The sequence below is a fragment of the Anomaloglossus baeobatrachus genome, chromosome 3, assembly GCF_048569485.1.
Source record: "Anomaloglossus baeobatrachus isolate aAnoBae1 chromosome 3, aAnoBae1.hap1, whole genome shotgun sequence".
NCBI lineage: Eukaryota > Metazoa > Chordata > Amphibia > Anura > Aromobatidae > Anomaloglossus > Anomaloglossus baeobatrachus.
The window spans coordinates 459,687,716-459,705,995 of record NC_134355.1 but is presented as its reverse complement, the minus strand read 5'-3'; the positions used below and the strand labels follow the sequence as shown (position 1 = coordinate 459,705,995).

General features: G+C 45.6%; 1 protein-coding gene across 2 annotated transcripts in view; it reads left to right on the top strand.

The window, feature by feature from the left end:
• LOC142296648 (uncharacterized) overlaps positions 1-6,754 on the top strand; it is a 57,567-nt gene extending 50,813 nt beyond the window's left edge. For both annotated transcript variants that reach the window (XM_075340512.1, XM_075340511.1), the window contains one exon: positions 238-6,754. In XM_075340512.1, coding sequence (XP_075196627.1) covers positions 245-2,659 — 2,415 coding nt within the window. In that variant the 5' untranslated portion in view covers positions 238-244 and the 3' untranslated portion in view covers positions 2,660-6,754. The remainder of the gene's footprint in view (positions 1-237) is intronic.
• The last annotated feature ends 11,526 nt before the right edge of the window (positions 6,755-18,280 follow it).

Genomic DNA, 18,280 nt, shown 5'->3' with positions numbered 1-18,280 from the left:
AAATAAAATTAGTATATCTGTAGCTCAAAATACTGATATAAGGAGATTTGCAGTACGTAAGAAATAGGGAAATTTATGATAATTTTCTACAACTCTCCAAACAATCATGAATATGGCAGGTTTTTTTTAGTGGCAAAGTATACTATTCTTACTGACCTTACAGATATTTATGGATAGTTGGTAACTTTGTGTATAAACTAGGCTTAAAATTAATGCCCTATTTTTTTTCTTTTACAGATATAAAATGCATTTGATTTTACACCTTCTGGCATTGCTTGGAGCAATTCACGTGACATTTTCATCTACCATCTGTAAAAATGTGTATGACTGCCCAAAAGATTACCAGGAAGTCTTCATGAAGGAAACCATCACTGACATACCTAAATCCACAGGCCCAAAAACAACTGAAATCTTCTTAGTGCAAACTGGAATTTCGACGATTGGAAAAGATGCATTTCAATACATGACAAACTTGGAAAAAATATTCTTCATGAATAATAAAATTAGCGTGATAGAAGTTGGTGCTTTTGATAACTTACAAAACCTTTCTGAACTTGAGATATCTGGAAATGCAGATTTGCATGAAATTAAGACTGGAGTCTTCAGCAATCTTAGCAATCTGAAGAAGCTGGTTCTTAAGAACAACAATATTAGTTCTTTGGGACAAGGAATTTTTGACAACCTGCACAACTTAGAAGAACTCTACATAAACCTCAATAAGTTATCTTCTTTTCCTGCCGGGATTTTTGATGCACTTGGAAAACTCAGAATTCTGCATCTAGCAAAAAATAAACTAACTTTGTTGCCTGAAGACATTTTCAGTAAATTACCTAACCTAAAAATTCTTCGGCTCTATGAGAATGAGCTCACTGAACTTCCTCAAGGATTGATTGTCAATAATCCAGAGCTGACTGAATTCAGTATATATTACAACAAAATAAAATATTGGCCCCAAAATGTTTTGGCTAATTCAGCAAAACTTGAAAAATTGTTTTTGGAGGGAAATCTGTTAGAGGAGCTTCCAGATAAAATGCTATTTGGGCTAAATAAATTAAAGCAACTCAAAATGAATGCAAATAAACTGAAGAAACTTCCAGAAGAGATATCTGATGGTATAAATATTCTAGAACTTGATCTGAGCCAGAATAATTTAATTGATATTCCAGATACCGCTTTCAATAACTTTAGGTCTTTGAAAAAGTTAGTATTTTCTTCTAACCAAATCAGCATGCTAAACAAGGAAATGTTCTTGGGTCTTGGTAAGTTAACAGAACTTAATATGGAACATAATTATCTTAGCAGCTTACAAGATGATGTGTTCTCACACCTACCAGAATTAAAGATTTTAAGACTCAATAACAATAAGTTCACCACCATGCCTAAACCAATTGAGTTTGTGGGTAAACTTACTTTTATATATTTAAGGAATAATTCTTGGACTTGTGACTGTAGCCTTCAAGATTTTCATAATTGGATTAATGACAACAAAGCTAAGGTGAAAGACATTGACAAGATATTGTGTGAATCACCAGATAATTTCAAAGGAAAAGAAATCATGTCTCTAAAACCTGATGAACTCATTTGTTTAACAACTCCAAGGACCACCCTAGGAACCACCAGTAAAGCAGCCATTATTACAACTCCTCCAACAACCATCCACACAACAACTCCACAGGTCACTACTCCAAAGCCTCAGACAACTCTAATGCCTACAACACTTAAAACAACATTGCTCTACACTAGTCTTTGGCCAACTACTACTGAAAAAACTACTCCCATGCCGACCACTACCGTTACAACAACGAAGATTACAACAGGTATTACAACTTTGAGAATTTCAACATCTCAAAAAACAACTCTTATCCCAACAACTACCATAAAGGTCACAACACCACAGATAACAACCACTACAGTAACCACAGTACGTACAACCCCACAACCTACTACAACTGTACATATTATATCTCAAAAACCAACCTTAATGCAAACTTCTACAAGAGAATTCACACTTCCACAAGCTACAACAACCATGCCAACCACAAAACTTACAACTACTCAACCTACAACAGTGAAACCAACAACACTTCAAGAGACAACATTTCTGCCAACCACAACAACAATCATGGACACAAAAACAAATCATCTAACTACGTCATTTGTTTATACTACACACCCTAAAACATCCGCACTAACGTCGACAACATCTACAATTGCAAGCACTCCATGGGAACTAACTAGTTTATTTACTACACAGAAGACAACCACGACTGTCTTTTCTACATGTATCCCAACAGAGTCTTCAACTCAAAGTGCCGCATTACCCAAAACAACAATCTTTTTGACTAATGCCATTTCTACAGAAAGCAACTTAAATGCATTGAGTACTGTGGCAACCACAGGAATGATTACTAATGATGGAAACTATTCACTACCTCCACCAGAAACATCACAGTTAAAAGGCAAACTTCTCTTTGGATCTAGAATTCATCACTGTCAGTTCTTATTTGTCTCCTACCTAACTTTATTGTGCATTGAAATCTGCACTACATTTTTTTTAATAACATTTACTTACACTCTCCATAAATCTATACGTAGCGTAAAGATACCGGTACTCCCTGTAAGGCTGGTTTATATGTATAGTAAAAAAGAGAAGACATAGGCATATTCATATTGTAATAAGTAATGTGATTAGAGAGAGATGAAAGGAAGTGTAAAGTTTCCCATAATAATAATTTATAGTGACATTTATGAAGATTTGTAGCCTAAAGTTGGATTTCTAGCCTAAAGCATATAAAAATCCAAAATATCTTGGTATGGTAACTAAAGCGTTAAGATTTCCTTTCACAGGAACTACTAAGCCTCGGCCAAAGCTGGAGAACAATCCGATATATCCTTCCTCTAGCAAACTTTAAAGTTGGCACCATGCAGTCAGGCAGGGCATTTTTTCCTGGCATTTGAGTTGTTTATCAGAGTATCAGATAATGATTCGTTACTCCACAGGACACATTTCCACTGTTTTAGATTACAGTGGTGGTGTGCTTTATATCACTCCATTTGATGCTTGTCATTGGGCTTGGTGATATAAGGCTTCCATGCAGCTATTTAGCCATGTAAACCCATGCCGTAAAGCCCCCCAGTGCACAGATTTTGTAATTCATGATAAAGTTTATACTCTATGTGCCCTGATATGACTTGACATTGCACCACAACAGAGTAAATATATCCTTAAAATTGGATTATACTTGTATATTTCTTTCTCACTGATGCATTAGTCATTAATAATTATAATAATTAATTATTATTATTATTATGATTTCTATAGTGCTAACACATTCGGCAGTGCTTTACAATTCAGAGGTTAATATAAAAACAATCATAAGTGACAGTTATAGAAGATACAATAACTAAAGCTAAAATAAAGACAATCCTGCTCGTAAGAGCTTTCAATCTACAATAGGGTGAGGTGCTGGTGAAACAAGATAGAGGTGCTTATTTACAATGACGATCCAGCCATTTTTAACAAATGGAGCATAGATAAAGGCTGCATGAGCCAGTCACCAGCCAATCTTTGTAATGCTTTTCGGTGCGGTGGAGTTTGAGGGAGAATTTTTTATCGTCTGAGAAATAGTGGAGGGGATATATATATATTATATGAATTAACTTCAATTAGGGAATGTAACAGGCCACCCTAAAATGATGTGTGTTTAGGGGGCATTGAAGCTGTGTAAGTTGTGGATTGTACTAGTTTATTGGGGTACAGCATTCCCGAAGATTGGTGCAGTTCAGGAGAAGTCTTGGAGTCGGGAGTGGGAGGTTCGGATTAGTGTGGATGTTAGTCAAAAATTGTTTTCAGAGCGTAGACAACTGGTAGGGTGATAGAAAGAGATAAGGGTGGAGAGGTTTGGGGGTGCCGCACTGTGGAGAGCTTTATGGGTGAGAACAATCAATTTAACTTGGATCCTATAATGTATAAGCAGCCAGCGCAATGACTAGCACAGAATGGAAGTGTCCAAATAACGATTAGCCAGATAAGTCTTTAGAGGGGAAAGTGTAGTGAGGAGGCAGCCAATTAATAGAGAATTTCAGTAATCAAGGCAGGAGTGGATCAGGGCCACAGTGAGGGTTTTTGTTGTTCCCATGTTGAGAAAGGGGAGGATTCTAGAAATTTTCTTCAGGTGCAGGCGACAAGTACGGCCGAGGGATTATATATAAGGTGGTGAAATAAAGATTGATGTCAAGCATAACACCCAGACAGCGAGCCTGCTGCTCAGAAGTTATCGTGGTGCTGCACACAGAGAGGATGATGTCAGGTTTAGGGACTTTAGTAGATGGATGGAGGAGAAGTTCAGCTTTGGAAAGGTTAAGTTTCAGATAGATAGTGGACATGATGTTGAAAACTTCAGACAGTCACTGGTTTTCTATAGTACAGAGGGGAAAGGTCAGGGAATGAAGTGTATAGTTGTGTATCATCAGCATAAAGATGGTACTGGAAACCAAACTTGCTGATGGTCTGTCCAATTGGGGCAGTGTAGAGAGAAAAGAAAAGAGGGCCAAGGACTGAACCTTGAGGGACCCCAACAGTGAGAGGAAGGGAAGAAATGTGGAGCCAGCAAAAAAACACTGAAAAAAGTGGTCAGAAAGATAGTAAGAGAACCAGGAGAGTGCGGTGTCCCTTAGGCCAATTGGTTGGAACATAGCGAGTAGGAGATGGTGGACAACAGTGTCGAAAGCTGCAGTGAGGTCAAGAAGAATAAGCAGAGAGAAGTTACCATTACGTTTTGCTGTCAAAAGGTCATTGGTCACTTTGATGAAGACAGTATCCGTAGAATGTAGGGGGCGGAAGACAGATTGTAATGGATCAAAAAGAGAGTGCGAGGAGAGGTAACAGTTGAGGCGGGAGTAGAACAGGCACTCTAAGAGTTTATAGATGAAGGGGAGATTGGAAACTGGTCTGTAGTTATTTGTGCAGGATGGGTCAAGAGAAGGGTTTTTTAGATAATGGAGTAATGATAGAGTGTTTGAGGGAGGAAGGGAAGATGCCAAAAGAGAAAGAGATTGAAGATTTTAGTTAGGTGAGTAGTGACGACCCGAGAGAGGCACTATAGTAGGTGTGAGGGGAAGGGGTCAGTAGTGCAAGTGGTAGCAAGAGAGGAGTCTGGAGACTTCTTCTTCTGTTACTAGGTGAAATGTGGAGAGTGATCCAGATGGGATGTGAGGAGGGATGGGAATGACGATGCTTGCTGGCCGAGAGCTGATTTCCTGACAAATATTTTCTATTTCTATAGTCCTTACAATATAACTTTGTATTACAGTTTATATCAGAGTTACCTTACATCCAAAGCTTTCCTGATTTGTTACTAATCACTACTGTATTAAAATACTGATTCTTCAGTGCTGAATAGTTATATCCCTTAACTCTATCTATTGTGGTACATTGCCATCTACTGGCTGATGCACATGTTTTTATCATTTGGTCTACTGAATCAAACATTTTAATGTTATTATTATACATATTACATATTAATGTTATTACTTATTATTGTCTATTGTATTTGTCTAAAAAAAAGTGATTTTTGATTCTTGAGTCAGTGTGCACATTTTCCACTTTAATGATGTTAGATCCTTCAGGTATTTCCCAAGATCTGTCTAACTTAAGGGGCTTTACAGGCAGCGATATCGCTAGAGATATCACTAGTGAGCGTACCCGCCCCCGTCGTTTGTGCGTTACGGGCAAATCGCTGCCTGTGGCGCACAATATCGTTAGGAGCCGTCACACGAACTTACCTGCCTAGCAATGTTGCTGTGGCTGGCGAACCGCCTCCTTTCTAAAGGGGCGGTTCGTGTGACGTCACAGCGGCGTCACTAAGCGGCCGCCCAATAGAAGCGGAGGGGCGGAGATGAGCAGCCGTAACATCCCGCCCACCTCCTTCCTTCCTCATTGCCGGCGGCTGCAGGTAAGCTGTAGTTCGTCGTTCCCAAGGTGTCACACATAGCGATGTGTGCTGCCTTGGGAACGATGAACAACCTGCGTCCTCAACAATCAACGATTTTTTGAAAATGAACGACGTGTCAACGATGGACGATTTGGTGAGTATTTTCCAACAACGTTGCTAATGATGCCGGATGTGCATCACGGAATCCGTGACCCCGGCGATATATCGTTAGATACGTCGTTGCATGTAACGGGGCCTTTAGTCTGCTATACATAAACAGCTTAAGAAAAACAATAAATACCTGAATTGTAGGATTTGTGACATTAAATATATTACTCAAATACCCTAGTTTTCCTGTTCTATCACACAGTGTTTTGTGTCCAATATGTAAAGAAATTCAAGACTATGGTTCCAAGATTCGAATAAGATTTTAGTTAAGTCAGGGACTGGAGTAAGATCTCTGGTGTAAGATACAACATGTCTTGTATTGAATTAGACCCAATCCAGTTCCATCCATTTTGGTACATGCCTAACACTGGTGTGAAAATGCCAAAAGTCTCAATATTGTTGCGCAATTTTGCGTTGTGCAAAATTTAAGTAACTTTTAAAACTGTTTTAAGCTAGAAAACTGGTATAAGAAACTTTCATGTATCAGACCCTAAGATTTTATGTTAATAGAAACAGATTCAAAATTAGACACAGGAGATAATTTGCAATAACATAAGATAAAACATGATTTATGATGTGTAAAGAGTTGTACAAAGTGTGAATAAAAATATGTAGTGTGACATTTTGCACTTTGTATGATGTTGTCAAGAGTAGTCTTATTGATGGAGCATGTACTGATCCGTTGTCACATGAGATGTTTTGTCTACAATCCATTACATTATATTGTTCACAATATATTTTGCTGTGCTCATAATACCCATCATACAACATACTCAAAATAAGGTAGGGCATTAAAATTGGCTTCACAATTATGAAATTCATGATCTATATTCAGACCGCAATTTCCAGACAGATCGTGGGATTCCTGACCCAAACTTACATCCCTATAAGCATATATGAAAATGTTCATTATGTCAGTCACTCCAGAAATTATAGTCTGCCCTCAGCCCCCGATTTATCAAAGCAATTAGGCTGGAATTAAAGGGAACCTGTCAGGTCCCCTATGCCCTCCAACACAGCAGCATTCATACCTGTATGCCCAAATCCCCTCCCTAACCAGCGTTGTATAACGCTATTCACTAATATCAATGTTTATAAAAATGACTCATAAATAGTGATGAGCGAGTACTAAAAAGCTCGGGTGCTCGAGGCTCGAACCGAGCATCCCAAGATACTCGTGTACTTGGCCCGAGCACCGAGCCCAATGTTATCTAATGGGAGACCCGAGTATTTTTATGAAATGACCCCCGGCAGCATGTAGAAACCCTAAAAATGTCACAAAAGTCTCAGAAGAGTGCTCAAATGACATGGCAACAGCATGGGGAAGACCCCTTGAAGCATTTATCACTCAAAAGTCACAGCTGTGAACAATGTTGTCCGCGTTTTACGCCATTTTTACGGACTCACCAGAAAACCTTCCAAAATGACACCAAAATGAATTTTTATGGCGGAAATGTTAAGGGCACATACCCAATAGTGAGATAGAGCTGGTGTATGTTACTTTTGGAGATTACATGAAAGATTTTACGTGAAAACATTGTGTGGCACTTCGATGTCCTTGAGAAGAGACGTACATGAAGGCCTCTTGAGTCTAATGTGCCCATTTTGAGGAAGTGGGTCTATTGTAGTATAGCCCTTTGGCAGGGCAGCCAAAAATTGGGAGGCTCCACATTGTCCCTGGATAGAGACATGCATGAGGGCCTGTAACCCTGAAGTGCCCATTGTAAAGAAGTGGGTCTATTGTAGTATAGCCCTTTGGCAGGGCAGCCAAAAATTGGGAGGCTCCACGTTGTCCCTGGATAGAGACGTGCATGAGGGCCTGTAAACCTGAAGTGTCCATTGTCAGTAAGTGGGTCTATTGTAGTATAGCCCTTAGGCAGGGCAGCCAAAAATTGGGAGGCTCCACATTGTCCCTGGATAGAGACGTGCATGAGGGTCTGTAAACCTGCAGTGTCCATTGTCAGGAAGTGGGTCTATTGTAGTATAGCCCTTAGTCAGGGCAGCCAAAAATTGAGAGGCTCCACATTGTCCCTGGATAGAGTCGTGCATGAGGGCCTGTAAACCTGAAGTGTCCATTGTCAGGAAGTGGGTCTATTGTAGTATAGCCCTTAGGCAGGGCAGCCAAAAATTGGGAGGCTCCACATTGTCTCTGGATAGAGACGTGCATGAGGGCCTGTAAACCTGAAGTGTCCATTGTCAGGAAGTGGGTCTATTGTAGTATAGCCCTTAGGCAGGCCAGCCAAAAATTGGGAGGCTCCACATTGTCCCTGGATAGAGACGTGCATGAGGGCCTGTAAACCTGAAGTGTCCATTGTCAGGAAGTGGGTCTATTGTAGTATAGCCCTTAGGCAGGGCAGCCAAAAATTGGGAGGCTCCACATTGTCCCTGGATAGAGACGTGCATGAGGGCCTCAAAACATTGTTCCCATTGCAAAGGAGCGGGTCTCCTGTCGTTGTAATGTCCATTCTGAAAGAATGGGCGAAAAAATTTACCACTGGGGGTATACCTGAAACAAAGGCCTAACTATTGTAACGGTCATCATGGTGGCGCATGAGGAGAAGGAGGAGCAGTCCAGCGATTATCCAAAGTCCAGAAGTGTGTACCCATGGGTGAGTGGAGGTACATGACAAATTCCCGTTACAAACTTTAAATTCCGCTCTCATTTGCTGGTGGTGTGGTGAAGTCTGGCCCAATCCAACCCTTGTTCATCTTGATCAGAGTTAGCCTGTCAGCATTTTCAGTTGACAGGCGGGTGCGTTTATCTGTAATGATTCCACCTGCGGCAGTAAAAACACGCTCTGACAAAACGCTAGCGGCTGGGCAGGCCAGGACTTCCAAGGCGTAGAGAGCCAATTCATGCCACGTGTCCACCTTGGATACCCAATAATTGTAAGGCACAGAGGAATGTCGGAGTACAGTTGTTCGATCTGCAAGGTACTCCTTGAGCATCTGGGCAAACTTAGGATTTCTTGTGGCACTACCCCGCACTTCAGGGGCTGTGGTACGTGAGGGGCTGAGAAAACTGTCCCACATCTTAAAGACTGTTCCCCTACCTCTGGCGGATTGGACTTGTGCCCCTCTCGGCTGTACGCCTTGGTTGTCCACTGATTCCTGACCTATGCCGCTAGCGTTTTGTGAGGGGAATGCTTTGCCTACTTCCGTGACTATGGCCTTCCGGAACTGCTGCATTTTGGCTGACCTCTCCGCCTCGGGAATAAGAGACATAAAGTTCTCCTTGTAGCGTGGGTCTAACAGTGTTACCAACCAGTAATGATTGTCGGCCAAGATGTTCTTAACGCGAGGGTCACGAGACAGGCAGCTTACCATAAAGTCAGCCATGTGCGCCAGACTCTTAACAGCCAGGACTTCAGTAGCCTGACCAACACGATGACTGAACATGCTGTCCTCCTCCTCCTCTTCCTCCTCATCTACCCTGTCCTCTGGCCAGCCACGCTGAACCGAGGATATGACTGGTGTGCATGTCATATCCTCAATTTGGCCGGAGAGTTGCTCTATGTCTTCATCCTCCTCCTCGTCATAGTCCTCCACTGCACGTTGTGATGAGACGAGGCTGGGCTGTGTGTTATCACCCACACCCACTACTGTTTCTTGCTCCAACTCATCGCGCTCCGCCTGCAATGCATCATGTTTGTTTTTGAGCAGAGACCGTTTTAGAAGGCAGAGAAGCGGTATGGTGACGCTAATAATGGCGTCATCACCACTCACCATCTTGGTGGAGTCCTCAAAGTTTTGGAGGATGGTACGTAGGTCGGACATCCATCTCCACTCCTCAGGTGTTATGTGTGGAGTTTGACCCATTTCCCGACGGCTTAGGTGATGCAGGTACTCAACAACTGCCCTCTTCTGCTCACATATCCTGACCAACATGTGCAGAGTTGAATTCCAACGCGTGGGGACATCACACACCAGTCTGTGAGCCGGAAGATGCAAACGGCGCTGAAAGCCGGCAAGGCCGGCTGAAGCAGTAGGTGACTTTCGAAAATGTGCAGACAGGCGGCGAACTTTTACCAGCAGATCAGACAGCTCTGGGTATGACTTTAGAAACCGCTGAACCACGAAGGTTGAGCACATGGGCCACGCATGGAACATGTGTCAGCTGGCCTCGCCTCAAAGCCGCCACCAGGTTCCGGCCATTGTCACACACGACCTTTCCTGGCTTTAGGTTCAGAGATGTGAGCCAGTGATCTGCCTGCTGTTTCAGAGCTGTCCACACCTCTTCTGCATTGTGGGGTTTGTCACCTATGCAGATTAGCTTCAGCACAGCCTGTTGCCGCTTCGCCGAGGCAGTGCTGCAGTGCTTCCATCTTGGGACTGGTGTGGAGGGTAAAGTGGATGAGGATGCGCAGGAGGAGGAGGAGGCTGAAGAGCATGACATTCCAGAGCTGTAGCGTGTGGGTGAAACCCTGACTGAGGTAGGGCCTGCAAACCTTGGTGTGGGAAGGACGTGTTTCGTCCCTCGCTCAGACTGGGTCCCAGCTTCCACAATATTAACCCAGTGTGCCGTCAACGAGATGTAGCGGCCTTGCCCACAAGCACTTGTCCATGTGTCTGTGGTTAGGTGGACTTTGGCTGAAACAGCGTTGTTCAGGGCACGTGTGATGTTTTGTGACACGTGGTTATGCAATGCAGGGACGGCACACCGGGAGAAATAGTGGCGGCTGGGGACCGAGTAACGTGGGACAGCTGCCGCCATCAGGTCGCGGAATGCTTCTGTCTCCACCAGCCTAAAAGGCAACATTTCCAGCGCAAGCAGTCGCGAAATGTTAGCATTTAGAGCTGTGGCATGTGGGGCGTTGGCAGTGTATTTGCGCCTGCGTTCAAAGGTTTGCTGAATGGATAACTGAACGCTGCGCTGGGACAAGGACGTGCTTGATGATGGTGTTATTTCTGCGTAGGCAACTGCAGGTGCAGGACCGGAGGAGGCTTGTTCGCAGGCAGCATGGACAGGGGATTGGCTCGCATGCACAACAAGAGAAGACGTAGCAGTGACATCAGCAAGCACTGCTCCTCGACTCTGTTGTACTTCCCACAAAGTTGGGTGCTTGGCTGACATGTGCCTGATCATGCTGGTGGTGGTCAGGCTGCTAGATTTGGTACCCCTGCTGATGCTGGCACGGCAGGTGTTGCAAATGGCCTTTTTAGAATCATCTGGAGCCAACTTAAAAAACTGCCAGACTCGGGAAGACCTAACATTTCTACAGGCACCTTGTGTCGTGTTGTTGTTCCGGGGAACGGTTGCCTGACTTCTGCCTGGAGCCACCACCCTGCTTCTTACTGCCTGTTGGGATGCTACGCCTCCCTCCCCCTGTGCACTGCTGTCCTCACTCTGCATATCCTCCTGCCAGGTTGGGTCAGTTACTGGATCATCCACCACGTCGTCTTCCTCTTCCGCACCCTGCTCCTCCTCCTGACTTCCTGACAATTGTGTCTCATCATCATCCACCCCTTGTTGAGACACGTTGCCAACTTCATGAGAACGTGGCTGCTCAAATATTTGGGCATCTGTACATACGATCTCCTCATGACCCACTTCAACATGAGCTGGCGAGAGGCCAGAATGTGCGAATGGAAACGTGAACAACTCTAACGAGTGTCCAAGTGTGGGATCAGTAATGTCCGAGGACGTGTACTCAGCCTTGTGGTAGGAAGGAGGATCAGGTTCTGAAATGTGCGGTGCAGTATCATGGCTACTGACACTTGACCGTGTGGAAGACAGAGTGTTTGTGGTGGTGCCAATCTGACTGGAAGCATTATCCGCTATCCAACTAACAACCTGTTGACACTGGTCTTGGTTCAAGAGCGGTGTACTGCTGCGGTCCCCAAGAATTTGGGACAGGACGTGCAAGCGACTAGATGTGGCCCTTTGTTGTGGCGAAATTAGAGCTTGCCCATGACCTCGGCCTCTGCCTGCACCACCATCACGTCCACTTCCTTGTTCGTTGCCAACGCCCTTGCGCATTTTGCAATGCTGTGCTGACGTGTATTCACTAGACTTGTGCGTTATATCCAAGTTTGTGCAAAACGCACACAAGTGCACCTGTACGCTGCCACCGACAGGCACACACGTGCGGTTTTTAAATGCAAGCACGGACGCACTAAGAACCTAACAGGTTTTTAGGAGCGACAATTACTGAGAAGTCTGACACTATCAGACACTGCTGACTGACGTGTATTATTCACTAGACTTGTGCGTTATATAATAGTTTGTTCAAAATGTGCACCTGTACGCTGCCACCGACAGGCACACACGTGCGGTTTTTAAATGCAAGCACGGATGCACTAAGAACCTAACAGGTTTAAGGAGCAACAATTACTGAGAAGTTTGACACTATCAGGACTGTTTTAGACTGTATACACCAGCCCCAGATATGATGAAGGCTGGTATACGGTCACCACTAGGAATGGCTATATACCCTGCCTGCCTGCCTGCCTGCCTGCCTGTATACTGCTACAATAGTCCTGACAAGGACTCTTCTGGTCACTAGCCTGTATTCCGACCTGGCTATACCCTGCCTATATACAGCAACAATAGTCCTGAGAAGGACTCTGCTACTGTACTCCGACCTGGCTATACCCTGCCTGCCTGTATACAACTATAATAGTCCTGAGAAGGACTTCTGGTCACACTGTTTGCAGCCCTGCTACGGAAATAACTATAAAGGGCCGCAAACCTTTCCCTGAAGCAGCAACACTCTCCCTGCACTGACTGTCTGGATGGCTGTGAGCAGAGCACAGCGTGCCCGCCGGTATAAAGGCTCGGTCACGCTGTGCAGGCCGGCCAATCACTGCAATTCCACAACTAACAGGGCTGTGGCATTGCAGTGGTCTGCCAGCCAATCCCTGCATGAGGGCTGGCTCTCAAAAGAGCGCCAACATGCAGGGATGAAGACCACAAGTACAGCACGAGTATCGCGAGATTACTTGGTCCCCGCCGAGTAGCCCGAGTACAGTGATACTCGTGCGAGTACCGAGTAGTAACAAGCATACTCGCTCATCACTACTCATAAACCTTTGACTAGTTCTCTAGACTAGTCGGCTCTTTTTCCATGTTATCACTCACTTGTGGGATTGATAACATGATTTTCATAAGCTGGTGTCACCTTCAGCTCCTGGAAATCTTACGCATGCGTGTGGCTCATTTCGGCTATCTCAGTGCGCCTTTGAAGCCAGTTGTATGCTTTTCAGCTTCATTAGGCACACTGCGCATGGCTGGACATTCAAAAGACGTGTACAGTGCCTTGCAAAAGTATTCGGCCCCTTTGAATTTTTCAACGTTTTCCCACATTTAAGGCTTCAAACATAAAGATAAAAATTTGAATGTTATGGTAAAGAATCAACAACAAGTGGGACACAATTGTGAAGTTGAACGAAATGTATTGCTTCTTTTAAACTTTAAAAAAAAAAAAAACCTGAAAATTTGGGCATGCAATATTATTCAGCCCCTTTAAGTTTTGTAGCGCCACCTCTCGCTGCGGTTACAGCTGCAAGTCACTTGGGGTATGTGGCTATCAGTTTTGCACATGGAGAGACTGAAATTCTTGCCATTCTTCCTTTGCAAACAGCTTGAGCTGAGTGAGGTTGGATGGAGAGCGTTTGTGAACAGCAGTTTTCAGCTCTTTCCACACATTCTCGATTGGATTCAGGTCAGGACTTTGACTTGGCCATTCTAACACCTGGATACGTTTATTTGTGAATCATTCAATTGTAGATTGGGCTTTATGTTTGGGATCACTGTCTTGTTAAAAGACAAATCTCAGTCCCAGTCTCTGGTCTTCTGCAGACTCCAACAGGTTTTCTTCAAGAATGGTCCTGTATTTGGCTCCATCCATCTTCCCATCAATTTTAACCATCTTCCCTGTCCCTGCTGAAGAAAAGCTGCCCAAACCATGATGCTGCCACCACCATGTTTGACAGTGGGGATGGTGTGTTCAGGGTGATGAGATGTGTTGCTTTTATGCCAAACATATGGTTTGGCATTGTGCCCAAATAGTTCGATTTTAGTTTCATCTGACCAGAGCACCTTCTTCCACATATTTGGTGTGTCTCCCAGGTGGCTTGTGGCAAACTTTAAACAACATTTTTCATGGATATCTTTCAGAAATGGCTTTCTCCTTGCCACTCTTCCATAAAGGCCAGATTTGTCCAGTGTACGACAGATTGTTGTCCTATGGACAGACTCTCCCACCTCAGCTGTAGATCTCTGCAGTTCATCCAGAGTGATCATGGGCCTCTTGGCTGCATCTCTGATCAGTCTTCTCCTTGATTGAGATGAAAGTTTGAATGGACGGCCGGGTCTTGGTAGATTTGCAGTGGTATGATACGCCTTCCATTTCAATATGATCGCTTGCACAGTGCTTCTTGGGATGTTTAAAGTTTTGGAAGTCTTTTTGTAACCAAATCCGGCTTTAAACTTCTCCACAACATTATCATGGACCTGTCTGTTGTGTTCCTTGGTCTTAATGATGCTCTCTGTGCTTTAAACAGAACACTGAGACTATCACAGAGCAGGTGCATTTATACGGAGACTTGATTACACACAGGTGGCTTATATTTATCATCATCAGTCATTTAGGACAACATTGGATCATTCAGAGATCCTCAATGAACTTCTGGAGTGAGTTTGCTGCACTGACAATAAAGGGGACGAATAATATTGCACGCCACAATTTTCAGTTATTTATTTTTTTTTAAAAAAAGTTTAAAATAAGCAATACATTTCGTTCAACTTCACAATTGTGTCCCACTTGTTGTTGATTCTTCACCATGACATTAAAAATTTTATCTTTATGTTTGAAGCCTGAAATGTGGGAAAAGGTTTAAAAATTCAAGGGGGCCGAATACTTTCACAAGGCACTGTATGTGAGCTTCTTGTCATGTGCAGTGCTCCTAATGAAGCTGGGAAGTGTCCACCTAATTAGCATAAAGAAAGCAAAGTTTATATTAGAAGTCTTATTTTAAACCTTCTTATTAGTGAACTAGAAGGTGGCCCGATTCTACGCATCGGGTATTCTAGAATTTACGTATTGTGTAGTTCATGTATGATTTTTGTTATATATATATATATATATATATATAGATGTTGTTGTGTGTAGTTACCAAGTGTTTGTGTAGGGGCTGTACATGTTCTGGGTGTTGTCTGGGTGTGGCGGGGGGTGAGAGCGGTGTTGTATGTGTGTTGCGTGTGTTGCGTTGTTTGTGGAGCGCTGTGTGTCTGTAGCGTTGTGTGTGTGTGTGTTGTGCGGTTTGTGTGTGTGTGGTGTGTTTTGGGGGGAGGTATGTTTTGTGCAATGTGTGTGTTGTGCGGTATGTGCGTATATTTGTGTGTGCAGCGTTGTCTGTGTGTGTGGGGCAGTTGTTTGTGGTTCCCAGTGTGCGTGTGTGGTGTGTTGTGCAGTGCGCGCGTGTGTGTGTGTGTGTTGGGGGGAGGTGTGCATTTCCCATCGTGCTCCATCCCCCATGCAGCGCGCTCCCCATCATGCTCCATCCCCCATGCAGCGCACTCCCAAACGTGCTCCATCCGCCATGCTGCGCACTCCCAAACGTGCTCCATCCGCCATGCTGCGCACTCCCAAACGTGCTCCATCCGCCATGCTGCGCACTCCCAAACGTGCTCCATCCGCTATGCTGCGCACCCCCCATCGTGCTCCATCCCCCATGCTGCACCAGCATCAGCCTCTCTACCCGCAGCATCAGCCTCTCTACCCGCAGCATCAGCCTCTCTACCTGCAGCATCAGCCTCTCTACCCGCAGCATCAGCCTCTCTGTCCCCAGCATCAGCCTCTCTGTCCCCAGCATCAGCCTCTCTGTCCCCAGCATCAGCCTCTGTCCCCAGCATCAGCCTCTCTCATCCCAGCATCAGCCTCTCTCATCCCAGCATCAGCCTCTCTGTCCCCAGCATCAGCCTCTCTCATCCCAGCATCAGCCTCTCTCATCCCAGCATCAGCCTCTCTCCTCCCAGCATCAGCCTTTTCTGTCCCCAGCATCAGCCTCTCTCATCCCAGCATCAGCCTCTCTCCTCCCAGCATCAGCCTCTCTCCTCCCATCCTACCCCAGCCTCAGCCTCCCCCAGCATCAGCCTCTCTCCTCCCAGCATCAGCCTCTCTCCTCCCAGCCTACCCCAGCCTCAGCCTCCCCCAGCATCAGCCTTTCTCCTCCCAGCATCAGCCTCTCTCCTCCCAGCATCAGCCTTTTCTGTCCCCAGCATCAGCCTCTCTCCTCCCAGCCTACCCCAGCCTCAGCCTCCCCCAGCATCAGCCTCTCTCCTCCCAGCATCAGCCTCTCTCTTCCCAGCATCAGCCTCTCTCCTTCCAGCCTACCCCAGCCTCAGCCCCCCCCAGCATCAGCCTCTCTCCTCCCAGCATCAGCCTCTCTCCTCCCAGCATCAGCCTCTCTCCTCCCAGCCTACCCCAGCCTCAGCCTCCCCCAGCATCAGCCTCTCTCCTCCCAGCATCAGCCTTTTCGGTCCCCAGTATCAGCCTCTCTCCTGCCAGCATCAGCCTCTCTCCTCCCAGCCTACCCCAGCCTCCCCCAGCATCAGCCTCTCTTCTCTCAGCCTCCCCATCCCAGCCTTCCCCAGGATCAGCCTCTCTCCTCCCAGCCTCCTCCAGCACGCCGTGCTCCTCTGCCGACACTCACACACCCGATCGCATACACTCACACACCCGATCGCATACACTCACACACACCCGATCGCATACACTCACACACACACACATTGACGATATCGCACATACGGGCTTATACTCACAACATCTGGAGATACCACATGCTTCTGGCCATGTGATCCTCCGGCAGGTCTTGGAAGCTCACAGCACAGTATCGCCGCCGAGAAGCAAGCGATATCCCAGGATGTTGTGAGTATGTGGATGCGATGTGATGTGTGTGTGAGGTGTGTGTGTGTGTGTGTGTGAGCGAGTGTGATCTGATGTGTGTGTGTGTGTGTGTGTGTGCTGTTATGTGTGTGCGTGTGTGTATTTTCCGCCGCTGCAGGACCTTGATGCGCTGGTAACTATGCTACCATGGTTACCAGCATATCTCGTCCCCCGCTCGCACGGGAGCCCACACCAGCATACGCCGGCCAGCCCCAGCAATGCGAGGGTATGTGTCGGCTGGTTTGGCGGCGTACGCTGATGTGGGCTCCCGGGGGTACAGTACTCACCTGGTAGTCGTGGCTCCCTGACCATGTCGGTTCGGGGAATGCGTGGGGGGGCGGGGCCAGAGCTAGCATGCATTGCGTGAGGGGGCGGGGCGTGGCCGAGTTGCCAATGCCTGCCCGGTGCCGGGGCGAGAGGCCAATCTGTGGGGGGGGGCGGAGCCTGGGCGAGCGGCCGACCAATCCGTGTGGGGGCGCAGTCTGGGCGAGCGGCCAATCTGTGTGGGGGGCGGGGCCATGGTGAGCCCAGCGGCCAATCAGCTTTGTGTCACCGTAAGGACACAATTTTGGAGCAAGACAGACAGACAGACAGACAGACAGACAGAATAAGGCAATTAAATATATAGATAACATTAGACAGAGCTGATTAGGAAGGGAATTCATGCATACAGCCATGAATGCTGCTATGTTGGTGGGCACAGGGGACCTGACAGCTTCCCATTAAGTCACTTTGAAAAGTCAAGACATTTTTGTGCATTGCAGACTTGTGCAAACTTTTATGACCTTTCATGCTTTCCCAGCTCAGCAAAAAATAGGATTCATGGTGCATCTAGTTCATGATGAGCTGTGGAGTTCCTTACTCCAAAAATCTTACTCCTGTTCCTGACAGGAGTAAGATATGTTGCGAGGTGCACAGTGGCGCCCTACACTTGTCAGATGCTTCTGTTTTATTAAGCAGTGTGTGCCTTTTAATAAATGAAAAGCATCTGACTCCAACATAGAACCCTTATCAAGACCAGCGTTAGCATCGCCGGGCTTAATAAATAAAAGCCACAGACTGTAAAATGTGGACGTGTTAAGCTGGCCTGATTGATAGGTATAATTTAATAGCACAGCTGTAGTGGACGTCTAATTAAATGAGATAGTAAACTGCTTCAAGACTGCGGTCCCATGTAGTGGATGGCGAGCAACCAGTATGAGGCAGTGGCTGGCCTGCAATGTAAAATAAAGAACGGTAATGGACCTAGCGTCACCTATCACAGGGGCTCAGGAGAAAAAATACGTA